The following is a 25594-nucleotide window of genomic DNA, read 5'->3' as shown; positions in this document are numbered from 1 at the left end:
ACAAAAATGGTAAGTCCGAAGATCTCTCGTATTGCCAACCTCACTACTATGGCAGCAAATATTATTATGAATTCAACAACACACAATGAAAGTAAACTTTATTTATATCACACATTTTCCTGAAGTGAATGGTTTCACACACTACTCTAACTGCGCCGTTCTTTGATATCTACATTGCGCACGAAGTTGATGTAAAATCTAAATTTAAAAAATACTTTGACACGCACATGTAGCCTTGTGCACTTGCTCGATGTCTACTATAGTCACCGCTATAATAGAGCAAAAATAGAATGCCTGTTTGTTTCATTCTATTTCTACTTTATTTTTATTTTTATCCCAAGTGAAATATTTAGATGTGTTTGGTCACAAGCGTTCTATTATAAAGGCTGTCTTGGCTAACTGCAATATTAGTGTATTGTTTTTTTCTCAAGACTTGAGTGTCATTTGCAGTAAAGTCTAGGAAACAAATAACATCGGGTTGCTTTCTTTACATTTTTTAGCTGTGAGTTAGGTTCACATTAACCACTTTTTATATTACACAAGAGACTGATCATGTAGATCATATTCTTTGTTGTTTAATTAGTTAAAATCTGCATTTCCCCCTAGCAGGGATTTTTTTTTAGCATGTGTCACCTTTTTGGGCCCTCACCAGTTTGCATCCCTGACTTGGTACCATCGAGGTGCGGATATTTACTTTCTACATGAGTTGTTATTTTTCAGTTTCGTCCTAAGAACAGATTGTAGTGGTAAAATAAAAAGGGATACATTTTTTGGTGCCATTTCGGCGAAATGGAATTCTAAGCGTCACTCCAGTCAGAGGCTCTGCGAACATTCGATTCCATTCATTTGCTATGGGCTTGCGCTAGTGTTCCAGTTTAGCCAATATTATTTTTTCCATTTTTCAGCCTTGGGTGAATTTTGACTCGTTCTATTGTCCAGCCTAAATCCAGACGGCAGCATAAACGCTTGCCTTGTATTTGTATCCATTCCATGCAGTCATTAAAAGAGAGACAACCGGCAGAATTATGTCCAGAGCTTTCTCTTCCCTTCCCCCTACACCTCACCAGAACACAACGCAGTAAGGTACCGGTACAGAACCGGTTACACATGCACAAAGCCCCACCTGCTAGCAGGTGACACGTACTTCTCCAGCACCTGTGACGCCACCATAATAATCCCACCACTGCCACAAATGTAGCGGGAGCTGACAGGCTTGATCTTAGTTTTATGGCGCAGTCTTCCAGTTTTATGGAGACTACTGCTCTACCACCTGTAACACGAAATCCCAGGCCTTAGATTGAGGCAGTAGAATACCCAGTCACAGCTGTAGGCTAATACACTGTAATTTACACAAGCATTTTTATTAGATTTGTGTGCAAAGCAAGAGAAGAGAAAATGAACGGCCATAGGAGTGGAAAGGGGTTTTTGCTATTCATTAGTCTTGCTCAAGTTGAAGTTCTAGTTCAGGTGGATGGCACATTGTCCATATCATCCAGAGCAAGCTGCCTTGTCCACAAGCAGAGTTTCTCTGCTTCCTCTTCCCACTCAGAATCTGAGAGGGAATCCTCACTGGAGTCTTCCTCCAATCCCAATGGCAAAACTATCTGGGGTGCTTCAGGCTTTACAACACTTCCTTCCATGTCTTTCTCTTGCTCTCCTCTCTCTGGGTTGTGGTTTTTCTCTGTTATTTCATTATTCTCATCCTGTAGAACGATGTAGAAATAAACTGATCAGAAATCGAGGCTACCTCTGCTATGTCCTGTTATCTACTGCACAGCGCTGATTGATCCCCCCCCCCCAAAAAAACCATCTGAGCAAGTAGAATTTATGGTGTGTATATAAACTGAACAAAAATATTAACGCAACATGTAAAGTGTTGGTCCCATGTTTCAAGAGCTTAAATAAAAGATCGCAGAAATGTTCTATACGAAGAAAAAAAAAACGTATTTCTCTCATTTTGTGCACAAATTTGTTTACATCGCTGTTAGTGAGCACTTGTCCTTTGCCAAGAAAGTTCATCCACCTGACAGGTGTGGCATATCAAGAAGCTGATTAAACAGCATGATCATTACACAGGTACTCCTTGTGCTGGGAACAATAAAAGGCCACTCTAAAATGTGCAGCTTTGTCACACAACACAGTGCCACAGATGTCTCAAGTTTTTAGGGGTGGCGTGCAATTGGCATGCTGACTGAAAGAATGTCCAACAGAGCTGTTGCCAGAGAACTGGATGTTCAGTTCTCTACCATAAACCGCCTCCAATGTCATTTTAGAGAATTTGGCAGTACGTCCAACAGGCCCCACAACCGCAGACCACGTGTATAGAGTCGTGTGGGTGAGTGGTTTGCTGATGTCAACATTCTGAACAGAGTGCCCCATGGCGGCAGTAAGGTTATGGTATGGGCAGACATAAGCTACGGACAACGAACACAATTGCATTTTATCGATTGGCAATTTGAATACTGTGACTTGATCCTGAGGCCCTTGTGAGGCCCATTTTCTTTAAAGCTATCTGTGACCAACAGATGCATATCTGTATTCCCAGTCATGTGAAATCTATAGATTAGGGCCTAATGAATTTATTTCAATTGACAGATTTTCTCATATGAACTGTAACTCAGTGAAATCTTTGAAATTGTTTAATGTGCATTAATATTTTTGTTCCGTTTATGTTTCATATAAACTCACCTTCAGTGTACCCCCAAGGATATACAGATGTCTCATGCGGGCAGCTGTGGTGCGTGCACGGGCAGAGCGGCGAGTTGAGGGGAGGGGGGTGGAGCTAGTGGCAGGTTGTGAGGCATGGCGTGCTGTAGAAACCACAGAAGAGGGGGGAGCAGCAGGAGACCTAGGATCAAGTGAAGACTATTGCCATCATGATGCCATCTGTCATGAATAGTAAACCCACAGTTACTCAAGTAATGTGTATATACACTGAGTGTAGAAAACATTATGAACACCTGCTCTTTCCATGACAGACTGACCAGGTGAAAGCTATGATCCCATATTGAGGCCGTCATTGTAAATAAGAATTTCTTCTTAACTGACTTGCCTAGTTAAATAAAAAAATGTCACTTGTTAAATCCACTTCAATCAGTGTAGATGAAGGGGAGGAGACAGGTAAAACAAATATTTTTAAGCCTTGAGACCAGTTGAGACATTGATTGTGTATGTGTGTCATTCAGAGAGTGAATCGGCAAGTCAAAAGATTTAAGTGTTTTTGAAAGGGGTATGATAGTAGTTGCCAGGCGCACCGATTTGTGTCAAGAACTAGGTTTTTCACACTCAACAGTTTCCCGTGTGTATCAAGAATGGTCCACCACCCAAAGGACAACCAGCCAACTTGACACTGTGGGAAGCATTGGAGTCGACATGGGCCAGCATCCATGTGGAGCGCTTTTGACACCTTGTAGAGTCCATGCCCCGACAAATTGAGGTTGTTCTGAGGGCAAAACGGGATGTAACTCAATATTAAGAAGGTGTTCTTAATGTTTTTTATACAGTGTATATAGTATATTGGCCTATTGTAAATGCAAGAAAACACATTAATGACTTAATACAGCAGGGAATCTCACTCATAGTGCCCCCCTGAGCTTGTCTTTATGCTTACCTGAGCATCCGAGGTGGGATTGCTCCTCCAATCAGAGGGCAAGGAATTTGAGGCGCTAACAGCAGCATCTCTTGCCTTAGCCTGTCTGCCACAGTGCCCTTCCCGCCCACCTCCAAGCTATCCCACTGTAGGATGTGTCGTGACAGTCCTTGAAGAGAGAGAGACCTCCAAGTGTTCTCTCGCCCTCCAAGGTATGCAGGCAGCTCGTCAAGGTGACTTGAGAACTAAAATTATGGTACATACTAGTGCTGTCAGATTTGTCTGGAAATCATGTCCATTGCATATGGTACAATTGTTTCATGTATGATGTAAAAGTATTGCTCCAAAATGCTCTGAATGTGAAAACTACTCTTATCAAAAATGTTCTTAATCTCACCTGCATAAAGTCCCTCATACAGGTAATATAAGACGTGTCAGAAATCATCCTCCCTTGCCTCTGGATCTCATCAGCAATAATGTGATTGATGAATATCCTATTTCCCATCATCCTGCAGGTGTCTGTTGTGGCCTACATGGAAGTACAAATAGGTTTAGAAGATATGAGACATGTCGAACCAACTAAATCATCCACTTGTATTGACCACATCTCTGCTAATGCTGCAGAAATCTACTCAAAAGCAGTATCCATACCCATCAGATGTAGTGATCATATCTAGGAAAACCAGTTCCAAAGACTGGACCTAAAATAGTGCATAAGCGATCAGGATTTGCAATGATTCCTATGTTGAAGATATGACAAATATTTGTTGGTCTGATGTGTGTAATGAGGAACATCCTGACGCTGCACTTGAAACATTTATGAAATTGCTTCTTCTGGTTACTGACAGGCATGCGCCCATAAAGAAACTGACTGATAAAACTGCCAAATCCCCATGGATAGATGATGTTTGAAAAACTGTATGGCTGAGAGGGATGAGGCTAAGAGAATGGCAAATAAGTCTAGCAATACAGCAGATTGGCAAAAATACAATAAATTGAGTAATCACGTAACTAAACTAAACAAAAAGAAGAAGAAACTACCGTAAAACTTCAATTAATAGCCCAGATGTTTATTTTCTTAAATCACAGAACACAACAGGTGCTTATTAGAGGCTGGCTTCTATTTGAGCCAGGTGTCTATTTCCTTAATGCACACAGCTTTTGCTCATTTGCATAGTTCATTGTTTAATTCCAGCATTCACTTCCAGCAATGTAATGCATTTCTTAATTTGTTGCACTAACGTGTTATCATTTACACACTGTGTCACGTTTCTTTTGTCTTACTATGACAAAAAAATAAGAATAATGATTCTTGCTTTGACTGTGCATTTTCGTCAGTTCTTACTTTCGCCACTAGGCTGATTTCTGGGGGTCTACTCCTGAAGTTGACTTTTTGTGCTTCACAGTTAGCTAGTAGTTCTCAGCTGTTAGCAGCCAACGGCTAGCAGTTTCTTATTGCCGATAAAAACGGATGATTGACATAATTTTTTGTTTGTTATTACTGAATTATTTAATATAACAAATCAAACATTTAACCTTGCAAACAATTCATGGTAATTCATGGTAACCTCGTAAACAATTCATTTAGACCCATCGCTTATTTGAAACAGGCGTTTATTTGCTGAATTGTGTGCCATTGCCCGGCTATCAAAAGGGACAGGCGGCTATTTGAGACTCAGTGTTTAATTGAAGTTTTACAGCATACTATAGAACAAAGATAAATTATATAAAGAATGATAGCAAAAAGCTCTTGAGTAAATTCAATTCTAAAAAGCTTTGGAGTACATTCAATTCTAGGCAGAAAAGCTAACTCAGCTCCAGGCTGATGGATCATTCCCTTTGATATTGTCAACCACTTTAATAACTTTTTTGTTGACAAGATTAGTAAGCTTAGGCATGACATGCAAACAACAAATGCTGACCCTTAATATTCATGCATAACGGACCAAATAATGAAAGACGAGCCCTGTAGCTTTGAATTCCGCAAAGTTAGTTAGTGTGGAAGAGGTGAAAAAATAATTGCTATCTATAAATAAGGACAAACCACATGGAACCAACAACCAGGATGGTAAATTACTGAGGTTGGTAGCGGAATACATTACAACTCCTATTTGCCACATCTTCAATCTAAGCCTAGAAGGCGGAGTGTGCCCTCATGCCTGGAGGGAGGCAAAGGTCATTCCGCTGCCCAAAAATAGCAAAGCACCCTTTAATGGTTCAATCAGCAGACCAATCAGCCCGTTAACGATGCTTAGCAAACTTTTGGAAAAAAATACAATGTTCTTTTACAGAAAACAAATTAACAACAGACTTTCAGCATGCTTATAGGGAAGGGCACTCAAAGAAATTGACAATAATAAGATTGTGGAAGCTGTTTTGTTAGACTTCAGTGCAGCCTTTGATATCATTGATCATAACATATTTCTGAAAAAACGTTGGTGTTATGGATTAACTTCCTCTGCCTTTATCATGGATGGACAGTTACCTATCGAATAGAACACAGAGGGTTTTATTTAATGGAAGACTCTCTAATGCAAATTTGGTTGACTGTGGTGTACCGCAGGGCAGCCGGCTTGGACCATTATTGGTTTTTGTGTTTACTAATGACCTTCCACTGACCTTGAATAAAGCCTGTGTGTACATGTACGCTGACAACTCAATAGTATACACGTCGGCTGCAACAGTGAAATAAATAACTTAACATAGAGATCCAGTCAGTTTTAGAATGGGTAACAAGCAATAGGCTGGAGCTAAATATCTCAAAACGAACCTCATCTGGATCTATTATTGAATAATGTGGCTATTGAGTAAGTTGAAGAGACCTGACTGCTGGGTGGCACCGTAGCTAGGAATCTATCATGGTCAAAACATATAGACTCAATGGTTACTAAAATGGAAAGAGGTCTGTCCATGATAAGGCGTTGCTCTGCTTTCTTGATATGTCAGACAACCAGACAGGTCCTACATGCCCTAGTTTTGTCGCACCTGGACCACTGTCCAGTTCTGTGGTCAGTTGCGGCAAAGAAGGCAAATTGCAGTTGGTCCAAAACAGAGCATCACGTATTGTACTTAGATGTACACGAAGGGAGAATGTCAATGACATGGATCTCTCCTGACTCAAAGTTGAGGAGAGATTGACTGCATCACTATTGGTCTTTGTTTGATGCGGTGATGTGTTGAAGGTACCGAACTCTCTGTTCAAGCTGTTGGCACACAGTTCGGACACTCATCGGTATCACACAAGACATGCAACCAGAGGTCTCTTCACAGTCCCCGGGTCCAGAACAGAGGCTGGAAAACACATGGTATTAAATAGAGCCATGACTAAATGGAACACTTTGTCACTGCAGGTAACTCAAACTAGCAATAAAACCAGAATAAAAAAACAGATAAAAGGACACCTTACGGCACGACGGGGACGAGGAAAAAATTATACATTTGTATTGTATTTTGCATTGTATTATGTATTGTATTACAGTGCATTCGGGAAGGATTCAGACCCCTTGACTTTTTCGACATTTTGTTACGTTACAGCGTTATTCTAAAATGTATTAAATAAAAAGAAAATCCTCATCAATCTACACAAAATACTCCATAATGACAAAGTTTTTTTTTTAATTGTCTAAAATATAAAAAATAAAAACATTTACGTACTGTAAGTATTCAGACCCTTTGCTCTGAGAATCAAAATTGAGCTCAGATGCATCCTGTTTCCATTGATCATCCTTGATGTTTCTAAAACTTGATTGGAGTCCACCTGTGGTTAATTTAATTTATTGGACATGATTTGGAAAGGCACACACCTGTGTATATAAGGTCCCACATTTGACAGTGCAAGTCAGAGCAAAAACCAAGCAATGAGGTTGAAGAAATTGTCCATAGAGCTCCTAGACAGGATTGTGTCAAGGCACAGATCTGGGGAAAGGTACCAACAAATTTCTGCAGCATTGAAGGTCCCCAAGAACACAGTGGCCTCCATCATTCTTAAATGGAAGAAGTTTGGAACTACCAAGACTCTCCCTAGAGCTGGCCGCCCGGCCAAACTGAGCAATTGGGGGAGAAGGACCTTGGTTAGGGAGGTGACCAAGAACACGATGGTTACTGTGACAGAGCTCCAGAGTTCCTCTGTGGAGATGGGTAAACCTTCCAGAAGGACAACCATCTCTGCAGCACACCACCAATCAGGCCTTTTGGTAGAGTGGTCACATGACAGCCCGCTTGGAGTTGCCAAAAGGCACCTAAAGGACACTCAGACCATGAGAAACAAGATTTTCTGGTCTGATGAAACCAAGATTGAACTATTTGAACTGAATTCCAACCATCACGTCTGGAGGAAACCTGGCACAATCCCTACGGTGAAGCATGATGGTGGCAGCATCATGCTATGGGGATATTTTTCAGCGGCACGGACTGGGAGACCGGTCAGGATCGAGGGAAAGATGAAAATAACAAAGTACAGAAAGATCCTTGATGAAAACCTGCTCCAGAGAGGTTCACCTTCCAACAGGACAATGACCCTAAGCACACAGCGAAGACAATGCAGGAGTGGTTTCGGGACAAGTCTCTGAATGTCCTTGAGTGGCCCAGCCAGAGCCCAGACTTGAACCCAATGAGACATCTCTGGAGAGACCTGAAAATAGCTGTGCAGCGACGCTCCCCATCCACCTGACAGAGGTTGAGGTCAGGGCTTTGTGATGACAAATCCAATACCTTGACTTTGTTGTCCTTAAGCCAAAATATCCCCATAGCATGATGCTGCCACCATCATGCTTCACCGTAGGGATTGTGCCAGGTTTCCTCCAGACGTGATGGTTGGAATTCAGAAGCAGTGGCTTCTTCCTTGCTGAGCGGCCTTTCAGGTTATGTCGATATAGGACTTGTTTTACTGTGGATATATACTTTGTACCTGTTTCCTCCAGATTTGATTTGATTTGATTTGATTTGATTTTGACAGAGGTTGAGAGGATCTGCAGAGAAGAATGGGAGAAACTCCCCAAATACAGGTGTGCCAAGCTTGTAGCGTCATACCCAAGAAGACTCGATGCTGTAATCACTGCCAAAGGTGCTTCAACAAAGTACTGAGTACAGGGTCTGAATACTTATGTAAATGTGATATTTCAGTTTTTTATTAGCAAAAATTAATAAAAACCTATTTTGCGTTGTCATTATGGGGTATTGTGTGTAGATTGATGAGGGTGAAAAAAACGATTTTATACATTTTAGAATAAGGCTGTAATGTAACAAAATGTGGAAAAAGTCAAGGGGTCTGAATAATTTCTGAGTGCACTGTATGTAAGTGATACGTGGTTGGGATAAGACTGTGATATGTGGTTGTCTCGCCTGGCTATCTTAAGATGAATACACAAGCTGTGGGTTGCTCTGGATGGGAGCGTCTGCTGAATGGCTAAATTGTAATGTAAATGTAGTGATATGTATGTTTGTATATTTAAGTATATTATGTATTTTATTTGTTGTGTTGTTTCCTTGTTTGGACCCCAGGAAGAGTAGCCGCTGCCTCGGCAGACGCTAATTGGGGATACTAATAAATAAAATTATACTATATACAGTTGAAGTTGGAAGTTTACATACACCTTAGCCAAATACATTTAAACTCAGTTTCTCACAATTCCTGAAATTTAATCCTAGTAAAAATTCACTGTTTTAGGTCAGTTAGGATCACCACTTTATTTTAAGAATGTGAAATGTTAGAATAGTAGTAGAGAGAATGATTTATTTCAGCTTTTATTTCTATCATCACATTCTCAATGGGTCAGAAGTTTACATACACTCAATTAGTATTTCGTAGGATTGCCTTTAAATTGTTTAACTTGGGTCAAACGTTTCGGGTAGCCTTCCACAAGCTCCCCTCAATAAATTGTGTGAAATTTGGCCCATTCCTCCTGACAGAACTGGTGTAACTGAGTCAGGTTTGTAGGCCTCCTTGCTCGCACACGCCTTTTCAGTTCTGCCCACAAATATTCTATAGGATTGAGGTCAGGGCTTTGTGATGACAAATCCAATACCTTGACTTTGTTGTCCTTCAGCCATTTTGCCACAACTTTGGAAGTATGCTTGGGGTCATTGTCCATTTGGAAGACCCATTTGCGACCAAGCTTTAACTTCCTGACTGATGTCTTGAGATGTTGCTTCAATATATCCACATAATTTTCCTCCCTCATGATGTAATCTATTTTGTGAAGTGCACCAGTCCCTCCTGCAGCAAAGCACCACCACAACATGATGCTGCCTCCCCCGTGCTTCACGGTTTGGATGGTGTTCTTCGGCTTGCAAGCCTCCCCCTTTTTCCTCCAAACATAACGATGGTCATTATGGCCAAACAGTTCTCTTTTTGTTTCATCAGACCAGAGGACATTTCTCCAAAAAGTACGATCTTTGTCCCCATGTGCAGTTGCAAACCTTAGTCTGGCTTTTTTATGGCGGTTTTGGAGCAGTGGCTTCTTCCTTGCTGAGCGGCCTTTCAGGTTATGTCGATATAGGACTTGTTTTACTGTGGATATATACTTTGTACCTGTTTCCTCCAGCATCTTCACAAGGTCCTTCACTGTTGTTCTGGGATTGATTTGCACTTTTCGCACACCAAAGTACGTTCATCTCTTGGAGACAGAACGCATCTTCTTCCTGAGTGGTATGACGGCTGCGTGGTCCCATGGTGTTTATACTTGCGTACTATTGTTTGTACAGATGAACGTGGTACCTTCAGCCATTTGGAAATTGCTCCCAAGGATGAACCAGACTTGTGAAGGTCTACAATGGTTTTTTCTGAGGTCTTAGCTGATTTCTTTATATTTTCCCATGATGTCAAGCAAAGAGGCACTGAGTTTGAAGGTAGGCCTTCAAATACATCCACAGGTACACCTCCAATTGACTCAAATTATGTAAATTAGCCTATCAGAAGCTTCTAAAGATATGACATCATTTTCTGGAATTTTTCAAGCTGTTTAAAGGCACAGGCAACTTAGTGTATGTAAACTTCTGACCCACTGGAATTGTGATACAGTGAATTATAAGTGAAATAATCTGTCTGTAAACAATTGTTGGAAAAAATACTTGTGTCATGCACAAAGTAGATGTCCTAACCGACTTGCCAAAACTAGAGTTTGTTAACAAAAAATGTGTGGAGTGGTTGAAAAACTAGTTTTAATGACTCCAACCTAAGTGTATGTAAAGTTCAGACTTCAACTGTATATAGTTTGTGACAGCACGGGCAGCGCCATTGAGGCCATCTTTAATCTAAAGTGTTATTCGCCATGTTCTACCAACTGAGCTACAGAGGACCACTATGTGGGTAGTGGACAAGTGCATACTTCAGGAAAAAGTATAAAGTATTGAGATTCATTGACAGCAGGGGGGCTTCAACCCCCCCAAGAGCACAAACACTGACATCTATTAGACAACACCATAGACGTCTATAATGTGCTATACTGTAGTGTACGCTAATGTACTTTGCTGTACATTGTGGACGACAGGAAAAGGAGGACCGGCAACGCCCCCATTCTCATCGACGGGGCTGTAGTGGAGCAGGTTGAGAGCTTCAAGTTCCTTGGCGTCCACATCACCAACAAACTAATATGGTCCAAGCACACCAAGACAGTCGTGAAGAGGGCACGACAAAACCTATTCCCCGCCAGGAGACTGAAACGATTTGGCATGGGTCCTCAGATCCTCAAAAGGTTTTACAGCTGCACCATCGAGAGCATCCTGACGGGTTGCATCACTGCCTGGTATGGCAACTGCTCGGCCACCGACCGCAAGGCACTACAGAATGATCACTACTGTGCATGATTCTCTCTTTACTGCAACTTTGTCACAGTTTCAGTAGTGACACATTTAGTGGGGTGGTAAGGAATTCAGGTAAAATGTCAAATATGCAATACAAATGTGTGTGTATTATATGGCATTTGTTGGAAGACTTGTTTGGGAGGAATAGGTTACAAATGTGAATTTTTTTTTCAACCCCCAATTTCAACCACTTCTGTAGAATAACCCATACAGTATATTATGAAAGGTGAGATGTCTCTCTCAGGCTTACCTGATTAGATGGTAGGAACACTCTTTTTCCAGAAATATATTGTCTTCCTCCTCCAAGGTGGAAGATCTTGAAGACAATCACTGGAGGGAACTGGGAACCTGAAAATCTATCAGCCAAAGAACAAAAACAGGCCCATTACTGTGCTAGTGAAGTTTAGCATGCAATTTGGTCTCTTTGAAAATAATTACATCCACATGATTTTTACTGTCAGCATTTTAATTTGGATTTACCAGACAATCTTTACACTTGTTGTGACCATAGCAGAAAATGGGTATTAGGTTTACAGATGGGGTACCTGAATCTGACCTTGCAGTGCATGCTTGGATCTCTGACCAGATCAGCTTCTCTAGGGCTGAGTTGGCGGAGAATAGCAGGTGCAAGACAGTGCTCCTGAACAGTGACATGACAAAAACAAACAACTCACTTTTTGGCCCACTTACAGTGCCTTGCAAAAGTATTCATCCCCCTTAGTGTTTCACAAATTGGTGAAGTGAAATGAAAAAAATAACTTGTTTCAAAAAATGTAAAACGGAAAAGTGGTGCGTGCATATGTACTCACCCCCTTTGCTATGAAGCCCCTAAATAAGATCTGGTGCAACTAATTACCTTCAGAAGTCACATAAAGTCCACCTGTGTGCAATCTAAGTGTCACATGATCTGTCACATGATCGCAGTATATATACACCTGTTCTGAAAAGCCCCAGAGTCTGCAACACCACTAACATGCTGACCAGACCGGACACGTCGCGTGCGCGAGGGTCGCAAAATAAATGTAGAAATCCATGTTATTCAATTATTGCACCCACTGCTCGCGCGCGCCAACGAGTGTCTGCGATGCCAAGGTCTAAAATAGAACTTGTTTCTATTTCTGACGCAGATCGCGCTGAAAGTCCTGCCTCTCCCATCTCCTCATTGGTTTATAGAAGCAGGTACCCACGTGCCATCAACTTATTGGTTATACCCATGTGGGTGATTGAAAGACGAACTGTTTTGCCGGTCGTCGTGTTAATACTATAGAGGTTTAGATGCGATCACCATATAAATTCAAAGATGAAAAAGCCTGGAAGGAGGAGAGATGACTAGAAACGATTCGGTTGACCGTTTTATGTGTGGATGTCTCTCCAGCCTGGTGGGTCCTGTGGCAGCCCCACGCACCAGGCTGTCTCTCCGTTTCCTCCCTACAGGTGTGCCCGTCTGCCCAGAGCCGCCTGCACTGCCCGTCTGCCCAGAGCCGCCTGCAGCTGCCCGTCTGCCCAGAGCCGCCTGCAGCTGCCCCGTCTGCCCAGAGCCGCCTGCACTGCCCGTCTGCCCGAGCCGCCTGCACTGCCCGTCTGTCCTGAGCCTTCAAAGCCGCCCGTCTGTCCTGAGCCTTCAAAGCCACCCGTCTGTCCTGAGCCGCTAGAGCCGTCCGTCAGTCAGGAGCCGCTAGAGCCGTCCGCCAGACAGGAGCCGCTAGAGCCGTCCCAGACAGGAGCAGCCAGAGCCGCCCGCCAGACAGGAGCAGCCAGAGCCGCCCGCCAGACAGGAGCAGCCAGAGCCCCCGCCAGACAGGAGCAGCCAGAGCCGCCCGCCAGACAGGAGCAGCCAGAGCCGCCCGCCAGACAGGAGCAGCCAGAGCCCGCCCGCCAGACAGGAGCAGCCAGAGCCGCCTGCCAGACAGGAGCAGCCAGAGCTGCCGCCAGCCATGACCAGCCAGAGCCGTCAGCCAGCCATGACCAGCCAGTGCCGTCAGCCAGCCATGACAGCCAGAGCCGGCAGCCAGCCATGACCACCAGAGCCGTCAGCCAGCCATGACCAGCCAGAGCCGTCAGCCAGCCATGACCAGCCAGTGCCGTCAGCCAGCCATGACCAGCCAGAGCCGTCAGCCAGTCCGGAGCTGCCCTCAGTCCGGAGCTGCCCCTCAGTCCGAGCTGCCCTCAGTCCGGTGCTGCCCCTCAGTCCGGTGCTGCCCCTCAGTCCGGTGCTGCCCCTCAGTCCGGTGTGCCCCTAGTCCGGTGTTCCCTTAGTCCGGTGCTGCCCCTTAATCCAGTGGGGTTAATATGGAGGGTGGTCGTTAGGAGGAGGCCACGGAAGGGGGATTGACTATGGTGGGTGGGGACAACGTCCAGAGCCAAGCCGCCACCGTGGACAGATGCCACCCAGCCCTCCCTATAGGTTCAGGTTTTGCGGCGGAGTCCGCACCTTGGGGGGGCGGAGTACTGTCACGTTCCTGACCGTATTTCCTTTATTTTGTCTTTGTTTAGTATGGTCAGGACGTGAGCTGGGTGGGCATTCTATGTTATGTGTTTTCTATGTTTAGGTTCATTGTTAATTAGCCTGATATGGTTCTCAATCAGGGGCAGGTGTTTTAACGTTTCCTCTGATTGAGAACCATATTAAGGTAGGCTGTTCAACCGTTTGTTTGTGGGTGATTGTTTCTGTGTCAGTGTTTTACCACACGGGACTGTTTCGTTTGTTAGTTTGTTCCGGTTCGTGCGTTCTTTGTTGTCTGTAAGTTCTCATGTTCAGGTCTGTTTACGTCGTTTGTTGTTTTGTAATTCATCAAGTGTGCTTCGTGTTCGTCTTTCTTTAAATAAATCATTATGTCTTCATACCGCTGCATATTGGTCCGATCCGAACGTTACAGTGGATTAATTGTCGAGTAGAGGACCTTGTGCATTTCAGGTAAAATAACAACTCAATGTTTATATCCAGGCCAAATTAGCTAGCAACAGCAACTAGCTAAATAGACAAATTAGCTAGGAAGTGCAAGCTAACTAGCTAAATTGCATGTATGTTAATACTTTTCGACCTGTCCCAAATTATGTATTGTTGCAGAGTTTGTTTTGATATTTTACCTGCGTGTCGTGATCACGTTTGTTGTAGGGGACAATTAATTTATGCAGCATAGCGCACGATGGCGAACGAGCGGCAGCCGGTTTGGGTTCCGTGTAAGCAAGGGCACCACCAAGCAAGGCACCACCATGAAGACCAAGGAGCTCTCCAAACAGGTCAGGGACGAAGTTGTGGAGAAGTACAGATCTGGGTTGGGTTATAAAAAAATATCCGAAATTTTTGAACATTCCACGGAGCACTGTTAAATCCATTATAAAAAATGGAAAGAATATGGCACCACAACAACCATGCCAAGAGAGGGCCACCCACCAAAACTCACGGACCAGGTAAGGAGGGCATTAATCAGAGAGGCAACAGAGAGACAAAGATATCCTGAAGGAGCTGCAAAGCTCCAGCTCTAGCGGAGATTGGAGTATCTGTCCATAGGACCACTTTAAGCCGTACACTCCATAGAGCTGGGCTTTACGGAAGAGTGGCCAGAAAAAAGCCATTGCTTAATTTAAATTAAAAAATAAGCAAACATGTTTGGTGTTCGCCAAAAGTCATGTGAGAGACTCCCCAAACATATGGGAGAAGGTACTCTGGTCAGATGAGATTAAAATTGAGCTTTTGGCCATCAAGGAAAACACTATGTCTGGCACAAACCCAACACCTCTCATCACCCCGAGAACACCATCCCCACAGTGAAGCATGGTGGTGGCAGCATCATGCTGTGGGGATGTTTTTAATTGGCAGAGACTGGGAAACTGGTCAGAATTGAAGGAATGATGGATGGCGCTAAATACAGGGAAATTCTTGTTGGAAACCTGTTTCAGTCATCCAGAGATTTGAGACTGGGACGGAGGTTCACCTTCCAGCAGGACAATGACCCTAAGCATACTACTAAAGCAACACTCAAGTGGTTAAAGAGGAAACATTTAAATGTCTTGGAATGGCCTAGTCAAAGCCCAGACCTCAATCCAATTGAGAATGTGTGGTATAACGTAAAGATTGCTGTACACCAGTGGAACCCATCCAACTTGAGGAGCTGGAGCAGTTTTGCCATGAAGAATGGGCAAAAATCCCAGTGGCTAGATGTGCCAAGCTTACAGAGACATACCCCAAGAGACTTGCAGCTGTAATTACTGCAAAAGGTGGCTCTACAAAGTATTGACTTTGGGGGGGTGAATAGTTATGTGTAACAGTATAGCTTCCTTCCCTTTCCTCACCCCTACTCAAGTTTTCAGGTTTTTTGTCTTATTTCTTGTTTGTTTCACACACAAAAAATATTTGGATCTTCTAAGTGGTAGGCATGTTGTGTAAATAAAATTATACAACCCCCCCAAAAAATATATTTTACTTCTAGGTTGTAAGGCAACAAAACAGGAAAAATTCCAAGGGGGTGAATACTTTCGCAAGCCACTGTACATAAGTGAACATCTGATATAATGATTATATCAGATTTTCACACAGCTCCCCACCAATAGGCCTATATAATTGAGTTCATATTAAGGCTATTTAGCCTATGATCAATTTAAATCTGAATTGCAATGTTGTGTTGATCAGTAAGGCTGCCAGGCTGCAACTCTAGCACTCACAGCAGCACGAACAGTGAGCGACATCAGCTGGAAAAGTATTTTGTCTTGGTGAGACCTCCAGTATGTCTGGATCTTCTTCGCGGCAAATACACGCTCCTCTTGATTGAATCTGCATGATGTAAATTCATAATCAGAGACTCAGAATATATCAAGTTCAGACATTTAACAACAGAAGCAGACTTTATCATGTGCGAGGCCTCGTCTTGTACAATTAATCTACGGACCGGACCCTTACCCATATTCCATTTTCCACTCCTGCAATGCTGTTGCCTCTGCCTGTGTTGTATCTTGTTAGAGACGAGTTGCTAAGGGACGATTAGAATACTAACTTCACGAGCCAAAGTAAAGACACATTTCCTGAGCTAATCAGAGCGTTGGTGCTATACGGAATCGTTGCGACGCCCATACCCTAACTCCTACCCTTAGCCTAATTTTAACCTTAATCCTTTCCTAACCCTAACCATTTTAAATCGGTTAGGGACCCTTCCCTACCTTCATCATTTTCAATGTCAACTTCAATGAGGATAGGGCCGTCCCAAGGATCCCAGATAGCATTGGAAAAATCCCGCAAAAACATGTACAAACGGATTGTCGACCTTTGCATTCTTATGTGTTAATAACGTGTTTATTAACAAAGCGTTTATTATCAAGTAATTATCTGGTTAGTCATTGGCCTTATTATGAGAACACCGGCCTATGAGATGAACAAGAGCTGAGGGAAGTTAGCGAGTTTCGGATTGGAATGCGACCTGAGGAGCAGCATGTTCTCTTTCGGACACCGTAAGTACTCGAAGCTTGGCACGGTAAAAAAGGATCATGTACAAGGTGAGAATATAAACTTTATGTACTACGTAATAACTTAATATTTGGAAATTAATTTATTTCCGATTCAGTCCACACTGGTTTATTATGTGTTTTGTTAATTTACTGTTTTAGTTGAATAGCGATCTGTTTCAATAACATTAAGGGGACTCGATCCCCCGGTGAAGCACAGAGGGCGTAAGGACAGCGAGCAAGACACCATGATTATCAAGGGCATTGCATTAAATGCATAACACAGTATATATTTTCTTCATTATGTCGGAGTCATTCATACTGATACTTAGAGTTTCTGGCGCTCTGAGGTAGCTGTCTCTTGTCACTCATGCATAGCCAACTAAAGTCGAAAGTAAAAAAACGCAGCTAGTTTTTCACACGCGTTCGGGCTGAGTTTACCACACTCTGTAGGTCCTTACTTGGTCTATCCACGGGGTACTTGAGACTCATGGGAGCATATGAAGGTGTACTTCATGGGTACTCTGGGCAGAACAAAATTCAGTCTTTACTTGGTCTATCCACGGGGTACTTGAAGAGACTCATGAGAGCATATGAAGGGGTACTTTATGGGTACTCTGGGCAGAACAAAATTCAGTTGGTGGTACAGTAACCGTAAACGTTTGGGAACCACTGCTTTAGGCTAGAAGTTCATGAACTAGACAGACACTCGATATACCGGTATTGTCACATGCCTACTTAATGGGATGAACAATATACTTCTTTTTTTACACTAGATGGCGACATTGATCTTCTGTAACACTTTGAGGGCCACAATTCTCAATTCCATTACAACTTCTAGCTTCTACTCCTTTGGTGTTTCCAGGTCTGAATGTTCTGCTTGACAGGTGAAATTTGCAACATTGTGATGGCCTCACTAGGTAATAGCCTGGCTGACTCAATTCACGTTACTCACAGCGAGACCTACCATCTTTGTGTGAGAGGGTGTAGACCGAACTGCGAATTTACACCTGAGACTTACCCCGTTTTTTTACCAAAAAGGCTCAAACTTTTGTATCCACCTCCACGGCCCGGCTCGTTTCTCACTGGGCCATGGCCTCAGTGGAACTGCTTTGACTGCTGGTACTTTTCAGCTTGTATTTAAATAACAATGGCTAACTGTCAACATGGGTTAACACATTCCACTGTTAACACCTTCTCACAAAGCAACTGTCTTGATGATGCAAAGGTTGTTGATTCCACTCGCCCCAAGTCTTGTGTCAAACGCAGTTCCTGAAAAATAACACTTGAGCTTACGTTAACATAAACGCTGGCAACACACTGGTGTGGGGTAAGTCTCAGATGGAAATGCCCCATTGATGTCCCAGTCATTCTGTGTCTTCCCAGGTAGCAGGTGTGGCTGCTGTGCCTGGAACTCTATGGCTGCTTTCAGGGACTGTGTTTGCTGCCACCAAGGACAATCCAAATGTCACCTTAAATACAGATGAGGTACCGCATTGTGCGCACAATCACACTTTCTGAAGTCTTTCAGCATACATCCAATCTGAGGCAAGCCCACATTGGGATGCGGTAACTGACCCATATTGTTTGTTACAGCTCTCCCTCTACACTATACCACAGCAGAAGTTCCGCTATGTGGAGCCGGAGATAGGGCACTTGGAGCAAGGTGTTACCACTCTAAGGAAACTGGCAGAGCCCTACACTACCTGGTGTCAGGTACATTGATAACCCTACTCACCTGTGAGCTACTGGGTGATAGAAAAGACTGTTCCTAACAGAGGAAAGAATTACTATCTAAAAATAAGGACAGTTGTTGGGTGTTTGTGTAGATATGCAACCCCAGGCAAGATTCACAATGTCTGATACCCCCATCCTCAGTCCAAAATAACTTCACATGGGCACTGAAATGTGAAATGTTTTTGCCCTGCTTTACATTATCATCCCAGTTGCTTTTGCGTATTTTACAATGCGCCCCTGCAAAGATGTACTGTGATTAGCTGTGACTGGTAAATATTAACTACAGTAGGTCTCACTAATATCAATTCATCTTTGATTTCTCTTTGAGTATGAACTGTACTTATTTTCCCAGAGACCAGTTAATATTTACTGGTATTCCTATGTGTCTAGAGCTATTATACATCCTGTTCAGGATGTATAATCCAGTACAGTACAGTAAATCTGTACTGTAAATCTGTACTGTGTTTCACCATGGCCAGTAAATCTATACTGTGTTTCATCATGGCCAGTAAACATTTATTGTTGATTCGATGCTGCAATCAATAATCATTGCACTTGTTGAAATGATTTTGTCCATCTCCAATGAAGTGTTAGTCATGATTGTGCTGCTCTGCTTCTGCCCCTGTGATCACACCAATGATCTGCTCCCCTTTCAGCAAACAAGCCATTCAGCAGTGGAAAATGTTCAGGTACTCCCCCATAGCCACTCACACATAATTCAAATCAAATCAAGCTTTATTTATACAGTGCATTTCAGACATGGAATGCAACATAATGTGCTTTGCAGGAAAAAACTACTAAAATACAATGAAAATAAAAGCTGAATTATTTACTACACTACAAATATAAGATTAAAAAAACAAATGAATGACAAACTGAACAATTAAAAAAGACCCTAAGGAAAAGCAACGCTAAAAATATGTTTTAATATCTCTTTTGGGCTCCTGAGTGGGGCTTTGTTCAAAGGCGCTGCATCTCAGTGCTAGAGGCGTCACTACAGACCCTGGTTTGATTCAAGGCTGTATCACAACCGACCATGATTGGGAGTCCCATAGGGCGGCGCACAATTGTCCCAGCGTCATCCGGGTTTGACTGGGGTAGGCAGTCATTGTAAATAAGAATTTGTTCTTAACTGACTTGCCTAGTTAAATAAGGGTTCAATAAATATATGTCCACAGTTTTGCCCCCCCCCCCCAGCTTTATCACAAAGCCCAGCTAACGTTGCCATGGGGTAACATATATTAACTGAACAGTACCGGACCCATAATCAAACATTGTGGAACGCCACATGTGAAATGCATTTTCTCTGAGTTACGTTCACCAAGGGTGACAAAAAACTATTGACCCATCTCCATTCTGTCCAGAAGGCTATCATGGTCAACAGTGTTGAATGCAGCACTTAAATTTAAATATAAGAGTACAAGACCAGAGCTGTTTGGTATCTGTGCTGGCTCTAAGCTCATTTACCACTTTAAATAAGGCTGTCTCTGTGCCGTGGTGGGCACGAAAACCAGATTGGAATCTTTCAGTTGGCACTTCAGATATGCATTTAAAAACTGTTTTGAAGAAGGTGGTGGGGATACGTTGAGATGGCAGGTAGAAGGCTTAAGTTGTGATATCACTTTCCTGAGCATGTCTGTGTCAACCAGGGAAAATAAATCCATAGTGCCTTTGTGTGGTAGGCTAGGGCACATATCAAACTTCTCAGACAGCCTTAGGTCTTGCTTGACTGATACCCAGCCTAATATTGATTATCTTATCTTTGAAATATGCCGCAAACTCATCACATTTAGATGAGGAAAGTTCACATAGGTTTGCGGGGGTAGGATTTATCAGGCCATTAATGGTCAAGAAGAGCACTCTCAAATTATTGTGATTTAATAGTGATCAAGTTATAAAAATGAGCCTGTCTGTCATTTCTAATTGCCTTGTTATAAATGCCAAGTTGCTCTCTCAGAATATCATAATGGACGTGCAACTTTGACTTTCTCCACTTCCGCTCTGCCTGTCTGCCTGTACTCCTTAATTGATTAGTTTCCTCACTCATCCAAGGGAATCTCCGTTTGGATGTGGCCTTTTTCAACTTTACTGGAGCTATGGCATCAATGGTTGTCCTTAATTTGCTATTAAAGTTTTCAACTTAATCATCACAATAGGAAGACAGAATAGGTGGTGGAGTATTGTTCATACACTCAATAAAATCTGGAGCAACTTCAGTGGTAAGATAGCATTTCTTAATAGTCCGTTCAGTATTACCCTGTGCTATGGGCAACAAGGTAGTAAAAAATCCACTGTGGTGATCAGATAAAGCAACATCAACAATAGAGGATATGTCAATAGAAAGCCCCTTGGTAATAACCAGGGCCAGAGTATGGACACGGTTATCGGTGGGCCCAGTAACATGTTGGATAAAGTCCATAGTCTCTTTGTCAACATGAATATTAAAATCGCCCAACACAATGATTTTGTCACAGTTCTCAAGGACAATAGACAATAGTTAAGATAAATCAGTAAAGAAAGTGGGGCAGTGCTTTGGTGGCCAATAGAGCGTTATGGCCAGCACTGGTGGCTGCCATTTAAACAGTATAGCACGATGCTCAAAAGACCCAAAGTCGCCAAACGAAATGTCCTTACAGCTGAAAGCATTAGTAAACCACTTCGGTAGCAGGGAGGTGGCCAGAGATAATTATTATCTTCCCTGTGCTAGCGAGGGTGTTTACATTTTTTTTGTAGTTCTCCCTCAGATCCTCAAATCGCCTAAAACGAAGGTCATTAAAACCTACATGTGATGATGGTGTCAATATTGGAGTAGTTGGCCAGAACAATGGGCAGGAGGGAGTTGATGTCATGGACACGAACTCCTGGGTGAAAGTGGACCTTGGTCGGTCCACAGATCTAGGACAGGCCAAAATCTCTCACCATTGAGCTGCCCACAATAATGGTGGTCGTGATGGAATCCGATAAGGAAGCGACCTGCTGAACTGCTGTGGGAGAGGGGGGGGTCACTGGGCGGGCGCCGGCTGTTGCTATACACCCAGGATCCGTGCAGATTCCCGAGGCTGGTAGGTCCGTCTCAAGAGAGGCAAAGCTGTTTGATAGCTGGATCACATCTTCTCGAATAGATGAAGGGTGGCCAGACTGCTTCCCCGATCTCCTACGCCTTGCGAGTGTCGTCTCCCATGGGCCGCAGAGTTGAGCTTAACATCTGTCTGTTGGGGGAAGGAAGGCCCTAAAAATTGTCAAAGACTCCAGCCACCTTAGTCATACTATTATCTCTGCTACCGCATGGCAAGCGGTACCGGAGTGCCAAGTCTAGGTCCAAGAGGCTTCTAAACAGCTTCTACCCCCAACCCATAAGACTCCTGAACATCTAATCAAATGGCTACCCAGACTATTTGCATTTCCCCCCTTTTACGCTGTTGCTACTCTCTGTTATTATATATGCATAGTCACTTTAATGACTCTACCTACATGTACATATTACCTCAATTACGTCGACTAACCGGTGCCTCCGCACATTGACTCTGTACCGGTGCCCCAGGTATATGGCCACGCTATTGTTATTTTACTGCTGCTCTTTGATTTGTGCCCAGGGTTGGATAAAAACACTGGTGGGCTAGCTCTGTTAGCGTTAGCCGTTAGCCTGCTCCGTTTTCATGATGGCTTGCATCTAACTGCTACTTAACAGGAATCCGGGACACAAACTTGCGGCTGACCGGGTCGCGGAATCTGTAGCAATACAAACTTTACCTCTGATTTAAAACTTTCATAAAAATAACAAATCGAGTACACCGTTCTGTTGTGCGCTTTGATGACACACATGATCATCATAAACTCACAGAGAGGGATTGAGATTCAGCTGATTAGTTGTTATGTCTAAAAGACTGGTAAAGTACTCTGTAAATAATTCTTTTAAACCCATTCAGCCTCTCCATTTCTGCTCGGCCAGGCTGTTCCATTTCTGCTCTAGAAGCTTCTGTTTGAGGCTGTGATCACTGCTTCTAAGTCACCCATCTGACCTCTGCCCTATTGGCTCCTTCAGTTAGGAGATAAGCAGCTCACTAACATACGGCACATGTTTGTCAGTAAAGTGCAGTGGTTGGAACTTTATTGGTAGTTGCTCTTTTACAGTGCAGAATGTCTTTACAATGTTTCAAGGGTACACAAAGTGCTGTTGGTTGATGTTTCAACTAGAGCTCCCTACTGTGTGACAGATTGACCTGTGCTTTAGGCTGTAAAACCCAATTTACAAATAGTGATTGTAAACAGTCAAATAAACCTTTGTATTGTAGGTAATTCTGACTCTATTGCTGGGTAAATAAAGACAGGTCTCTTCGTAGGCAAACAGAACTGTATGAGGGTTCTAAGGGCGTGGTAGTCCTACTGTAACCGGTTCTGTACCGGTACCTTTCTGTGTTGTGTTCTGGTGAGGTGTACGTGGAAGGGAAGGCTCTGGACACAATTCTGCCGGTTGTCTCTCTTTTAATGGCTGCATGGAATGGATACAAATGCAAGGCAAACTTTAATGCTGCCGTCTGGACTAACATGCACAAGTATATTTGCCTCTCATCACGCTTTGAGCAAACTGAGGAGTAAAAGCAAGGCTCCCGTTGATGACATCAACACAATTTAGAAAATAAATAAAATAATTAATCCTTGAAAGTAGTGTAATACATCTCAAAAGAACCTTCAAATAATAAATGAAAATAAATATGAGAGATTTTCAGTGAAATACATCAAGTATATTTTACACCTGTTACACTACCACTAGTTATTCTACCACTATAACAATCACAGTACAAACAATATAAAGCATCACAAGTACACAGTTAACTTGAATTGAAGATTACTGAGCAAGAGCATATTTACTGTGAAATAACGTATTATCATGTTATTAAATGTCAACTTGTTCTGTAACAATGAAAAATAAGCACTTATCCATTATTGAATGGCTCTGAAGGTGCAGAGATTGGGTGACATGAGCTGATGTACATTACGTGTTCACTGTACTGTCCTCTTCTCCTGTGGGATTCAGGGTGCCGTTGGAAAAGTGATGCCCAAGGTTGAAAGTGCCATCCAATTAGGAAATGGTAAGAGAACACACACCCCATGATACACATAAAGTGGACGCATTACTCATACACTGTAATGTACACCCATTTGTACAAATAGAATGTCAGTTTCAGGTTGGTAACAGAGTTACTTTCTGTTGTTTCAGAGACTTTTACTTTCCTGCAAAACCCTCCTGCTGAATTCTACCCCCGGGCTGGGGTCATTGGATTTGCTGGTATCCTTGGACTCTTTCTTGCAAGAGGTAAATAGTGGGTGTAAGTTTTGGGTTTGGATGAAGAGTACCCTGTTTTTGATCTCTATTGTTTTGGGGTTTTATCCACTTGTCCTTGTGCTAAGAAAGCACTCTGTGAGTCTCTGTGCCAGAGGCTGATCTAGAGGTAGAGCTGTAGCCTCCAGACCATACAAGGCCGGGGTACAAATCTCAAACCTACTGCTGCTTCCTGTTGCCCTCTCCGGCTTCCTTTTTCTTGTTTCTAATCTCCTTGAATAAAAAATTGTCTATGTGGCCCTCTCTCCTCTGTCTTCTAGGCTCCAGGGTGAAGAAGCTGATCTATCCTACAGGACTGATGGCTGTGGGCTACACTATGTACTACCCCCAGCAAGCCGCATCAATCGCCAAGGTGAGTTAGCGTGTCAATATTGTATGTCAGATGTTGTGTTTTTTTTAAACCTACTTGTGTGGGAGATAATGCATATTGTTCCATACCAAGACATAAGACAGTGTTGTAGGGTCATTCTAAAACCTGTGATGTTTGACTCTTAATGTATACTATTTTGCTTAAACCGATTTTTCCGTCCCCCTCCTTCCCACAGAACACAGGAGACTCGTTGTACGATTTTGCCCTGCAGGGCTACGTTAACGTAGAGAAGGTTTTCAAGTCAGTGGAGGGGAAGGTGAGCTCATCCTGTCAGGTCAAAAACTAGTTTGATCCTGAGGATAGAGATGGTACAGAATTACTGTGCAGATCATTACAGATTATTTGTAATGGGTTGACAAGTCTGAATTTTCACATCCTACCATGAATCTTTCCACAGCCAGTGAAAAAAGAGAAACCACAGGAAAATAAGCCAGAAGAAACGAGATGAGAAGAGCTGCAGAGGCCAAACCCTGATCGCAGCAGGTACAACAAACCTGAACATTTTCGCACAATAACAGCTTGCCAGCACCCAACACTTTAATCATTGCCCTAGTGGTCAACCTGCAGGCTTATGTAACACCCCAATAACTTGCCACAAAATGTTGCCAATTCATTATAAATCCTTTATAGTAACATTTATGCCAACTTTAAGATATTTTGGGGAGAAATCAGAGAACAAACCAGTGTACTTTACATATCAGGTGCTAATGCTAGTAAAGTCTTGTAGATAAAGGCTAACGATGAGTTCTCTCTTTTCAGATACGTTGTGACACTAGGATCGTGACAACAAAACAAGATTTGCAGTCTTCCCAGGTCCTCCCAATGTATGCTACCATAAGTCATGGTTAGGCTCGCTCCCATTTGCGACTCTAATGACCAGCTTTTGCACTAGCCTTCCTCTCTGGCATTTACCCAGGAGGGGGTAGGACCTATCACGAAGGTTTAAACTTTATGTATTGAAGGTTCAGCTTTGTGATTTGAATGTATTTATGTAGACCGGAATAAAATCTATATTGTACGATCTATATTGACAGCGTGGATTTTAAAATAAAAGGCCACCGAAAACTGTAGAGGTATTATACAAAGGCACCCTAAGAACAACTACGTGTGAGAACAACTACGCGAAGAAAAACATTGTTTGACAACAGTTAAGAAGTCTGTCCTTCCATAAACAAGCACTCACTTCTCCTTCTGAGCCAGACGTTATCATCAGGCCCGTTATAAACTATCTATACATGCTGATTCATGTTGAAATCTATGTTCCAGTACAAGGTCACATGACTAAGATAGTTCTCCTTTTTGCTTATGGAAGGTCAATCAC

General features: G+C 42.9%; 2 protein-coding genes across 3 annotated transcripts; one reads left to right on the top strand and one right to left on the bottom strand.

Annotated features, from left to right (window-relative positions):
- Nucleotide 1: 1 nt before the first annotated feature.
- Nucleotides 2–16773, bottom strand: lg23hxorf58 (linkage group 23 CXorf58 homolog). Its single transcript, XM_023968259.2, has 8 exons — nucleotides 16287–16773; nucleotides 16052–16160; nucleotides 11935–12029; nucleotides 11640–11745; nucleotides 3987–4118; nucleotides 3611–3834; nucleotides 2689–2848; nucleotides 2–1703 (listed from the first exon to the last, which is right to left on the bottom strand). The coding sequence occupies exons 1-8, from the start codon at nucleotides 16295–16297 to the stop codon at nucleotides 1464–1466; spliced, it is 1077 nt and encodes a 358-aa protein (XP_023824027.1). The 5' UTR covers nucleotides 16298–16773; the 3' UTR covers nucleotides 2–1463.
- On the top strand, nucleotides 16770–25296 carry apooa (apolipoprotein O, a). 2 transcript variants are annotated; one of them, XM_023968260.2, is made up of 10 exons: nucleotides 16770–16876; nucleotides 18212–18313; nucleotides 18422–18541; nucleotides 19219–19251; nucleotides 23598–23652; nucleotides 23781–23876; nucleotides 24164–24255; nucleotides 24449–24529; nucleotides 24671–24756; nucleotides 25033–25296. In XM_023968260.2, exons 1-9 carry the CDS (start codon nucleotides 16868–16870, stop codon nucleotides 24719–24721), a joined length of 639 nt encoding a protein of 212 aa, XP_023824028.1. In that variant the 5' UTR covers nucleotides 16770–16867; the 3' UTR covers nucleotides 24722–24756; nucleotides 25033–25296. The 2 variants fall into 2 exon arrangements, with proteins under 2 accessions (XP_023824028.1, XP_023824029.1); XM_023968261.2 differs by lacking the exon at nucleotides 19219–19251.
- The last annotated feature ends 298 nt before the right edge of the window (nucleotides 25297–25594 follow it).

Source organism: Salvelinus sp. IW2-2015, linkage group LG23 (genome assembly GCF_002910315.2).
Source record: "Salvelinus sp. IW2-2015 linkage group LG23, ASM291031v2, whole genome shotgun sequence".
Lineage (NCBI taxonomy): Eukaryota > Metazoa > Chordata > Actinopteri > Salmoniformes > Salmonidae > Salvelinus > Salvelinus sp. IW2-2015.
The sequence above is the reverse complement of the archived record's forward strand: the minus strand, read 5'-3'. Positions and strand labels throughout refer to the sequence as shown.

Coding starts and splice junctions, on each gene's coding strand:
- lg23hxorf58 (XM_023968259.2), bottom strand. Junction 12,030..16,051: donor CGCTCACTGTTCGTGCTGCT/GTGAGTGCTAGA, acceptor GTCACTGTTCAG/GAGCACTGTCTTGCACCTGC. Junction 2,849..3,610: donor ATCCCACCTCGGATGCTCAG/GTAAGCATAAAG, acceptor ACTTGATCCTAG/GTCTCCTGCTGCTCCCCCCT.
- apooa (XM_023968260.2), top strand. Junction 18,314..18,421: donor TCACCTTAAATACAGATGAG/GTACCGCATTGT, acceptor TGTTTGTTACAG/CTCTCCCTCTACACTATACC. Junction 18,542..19,218: donor CCTACACTACCTGGTGTCAG/GTACATTGATAA, acceptor CTCCCCTTTCAG/CAAACAAGCCATTCAGCAGT.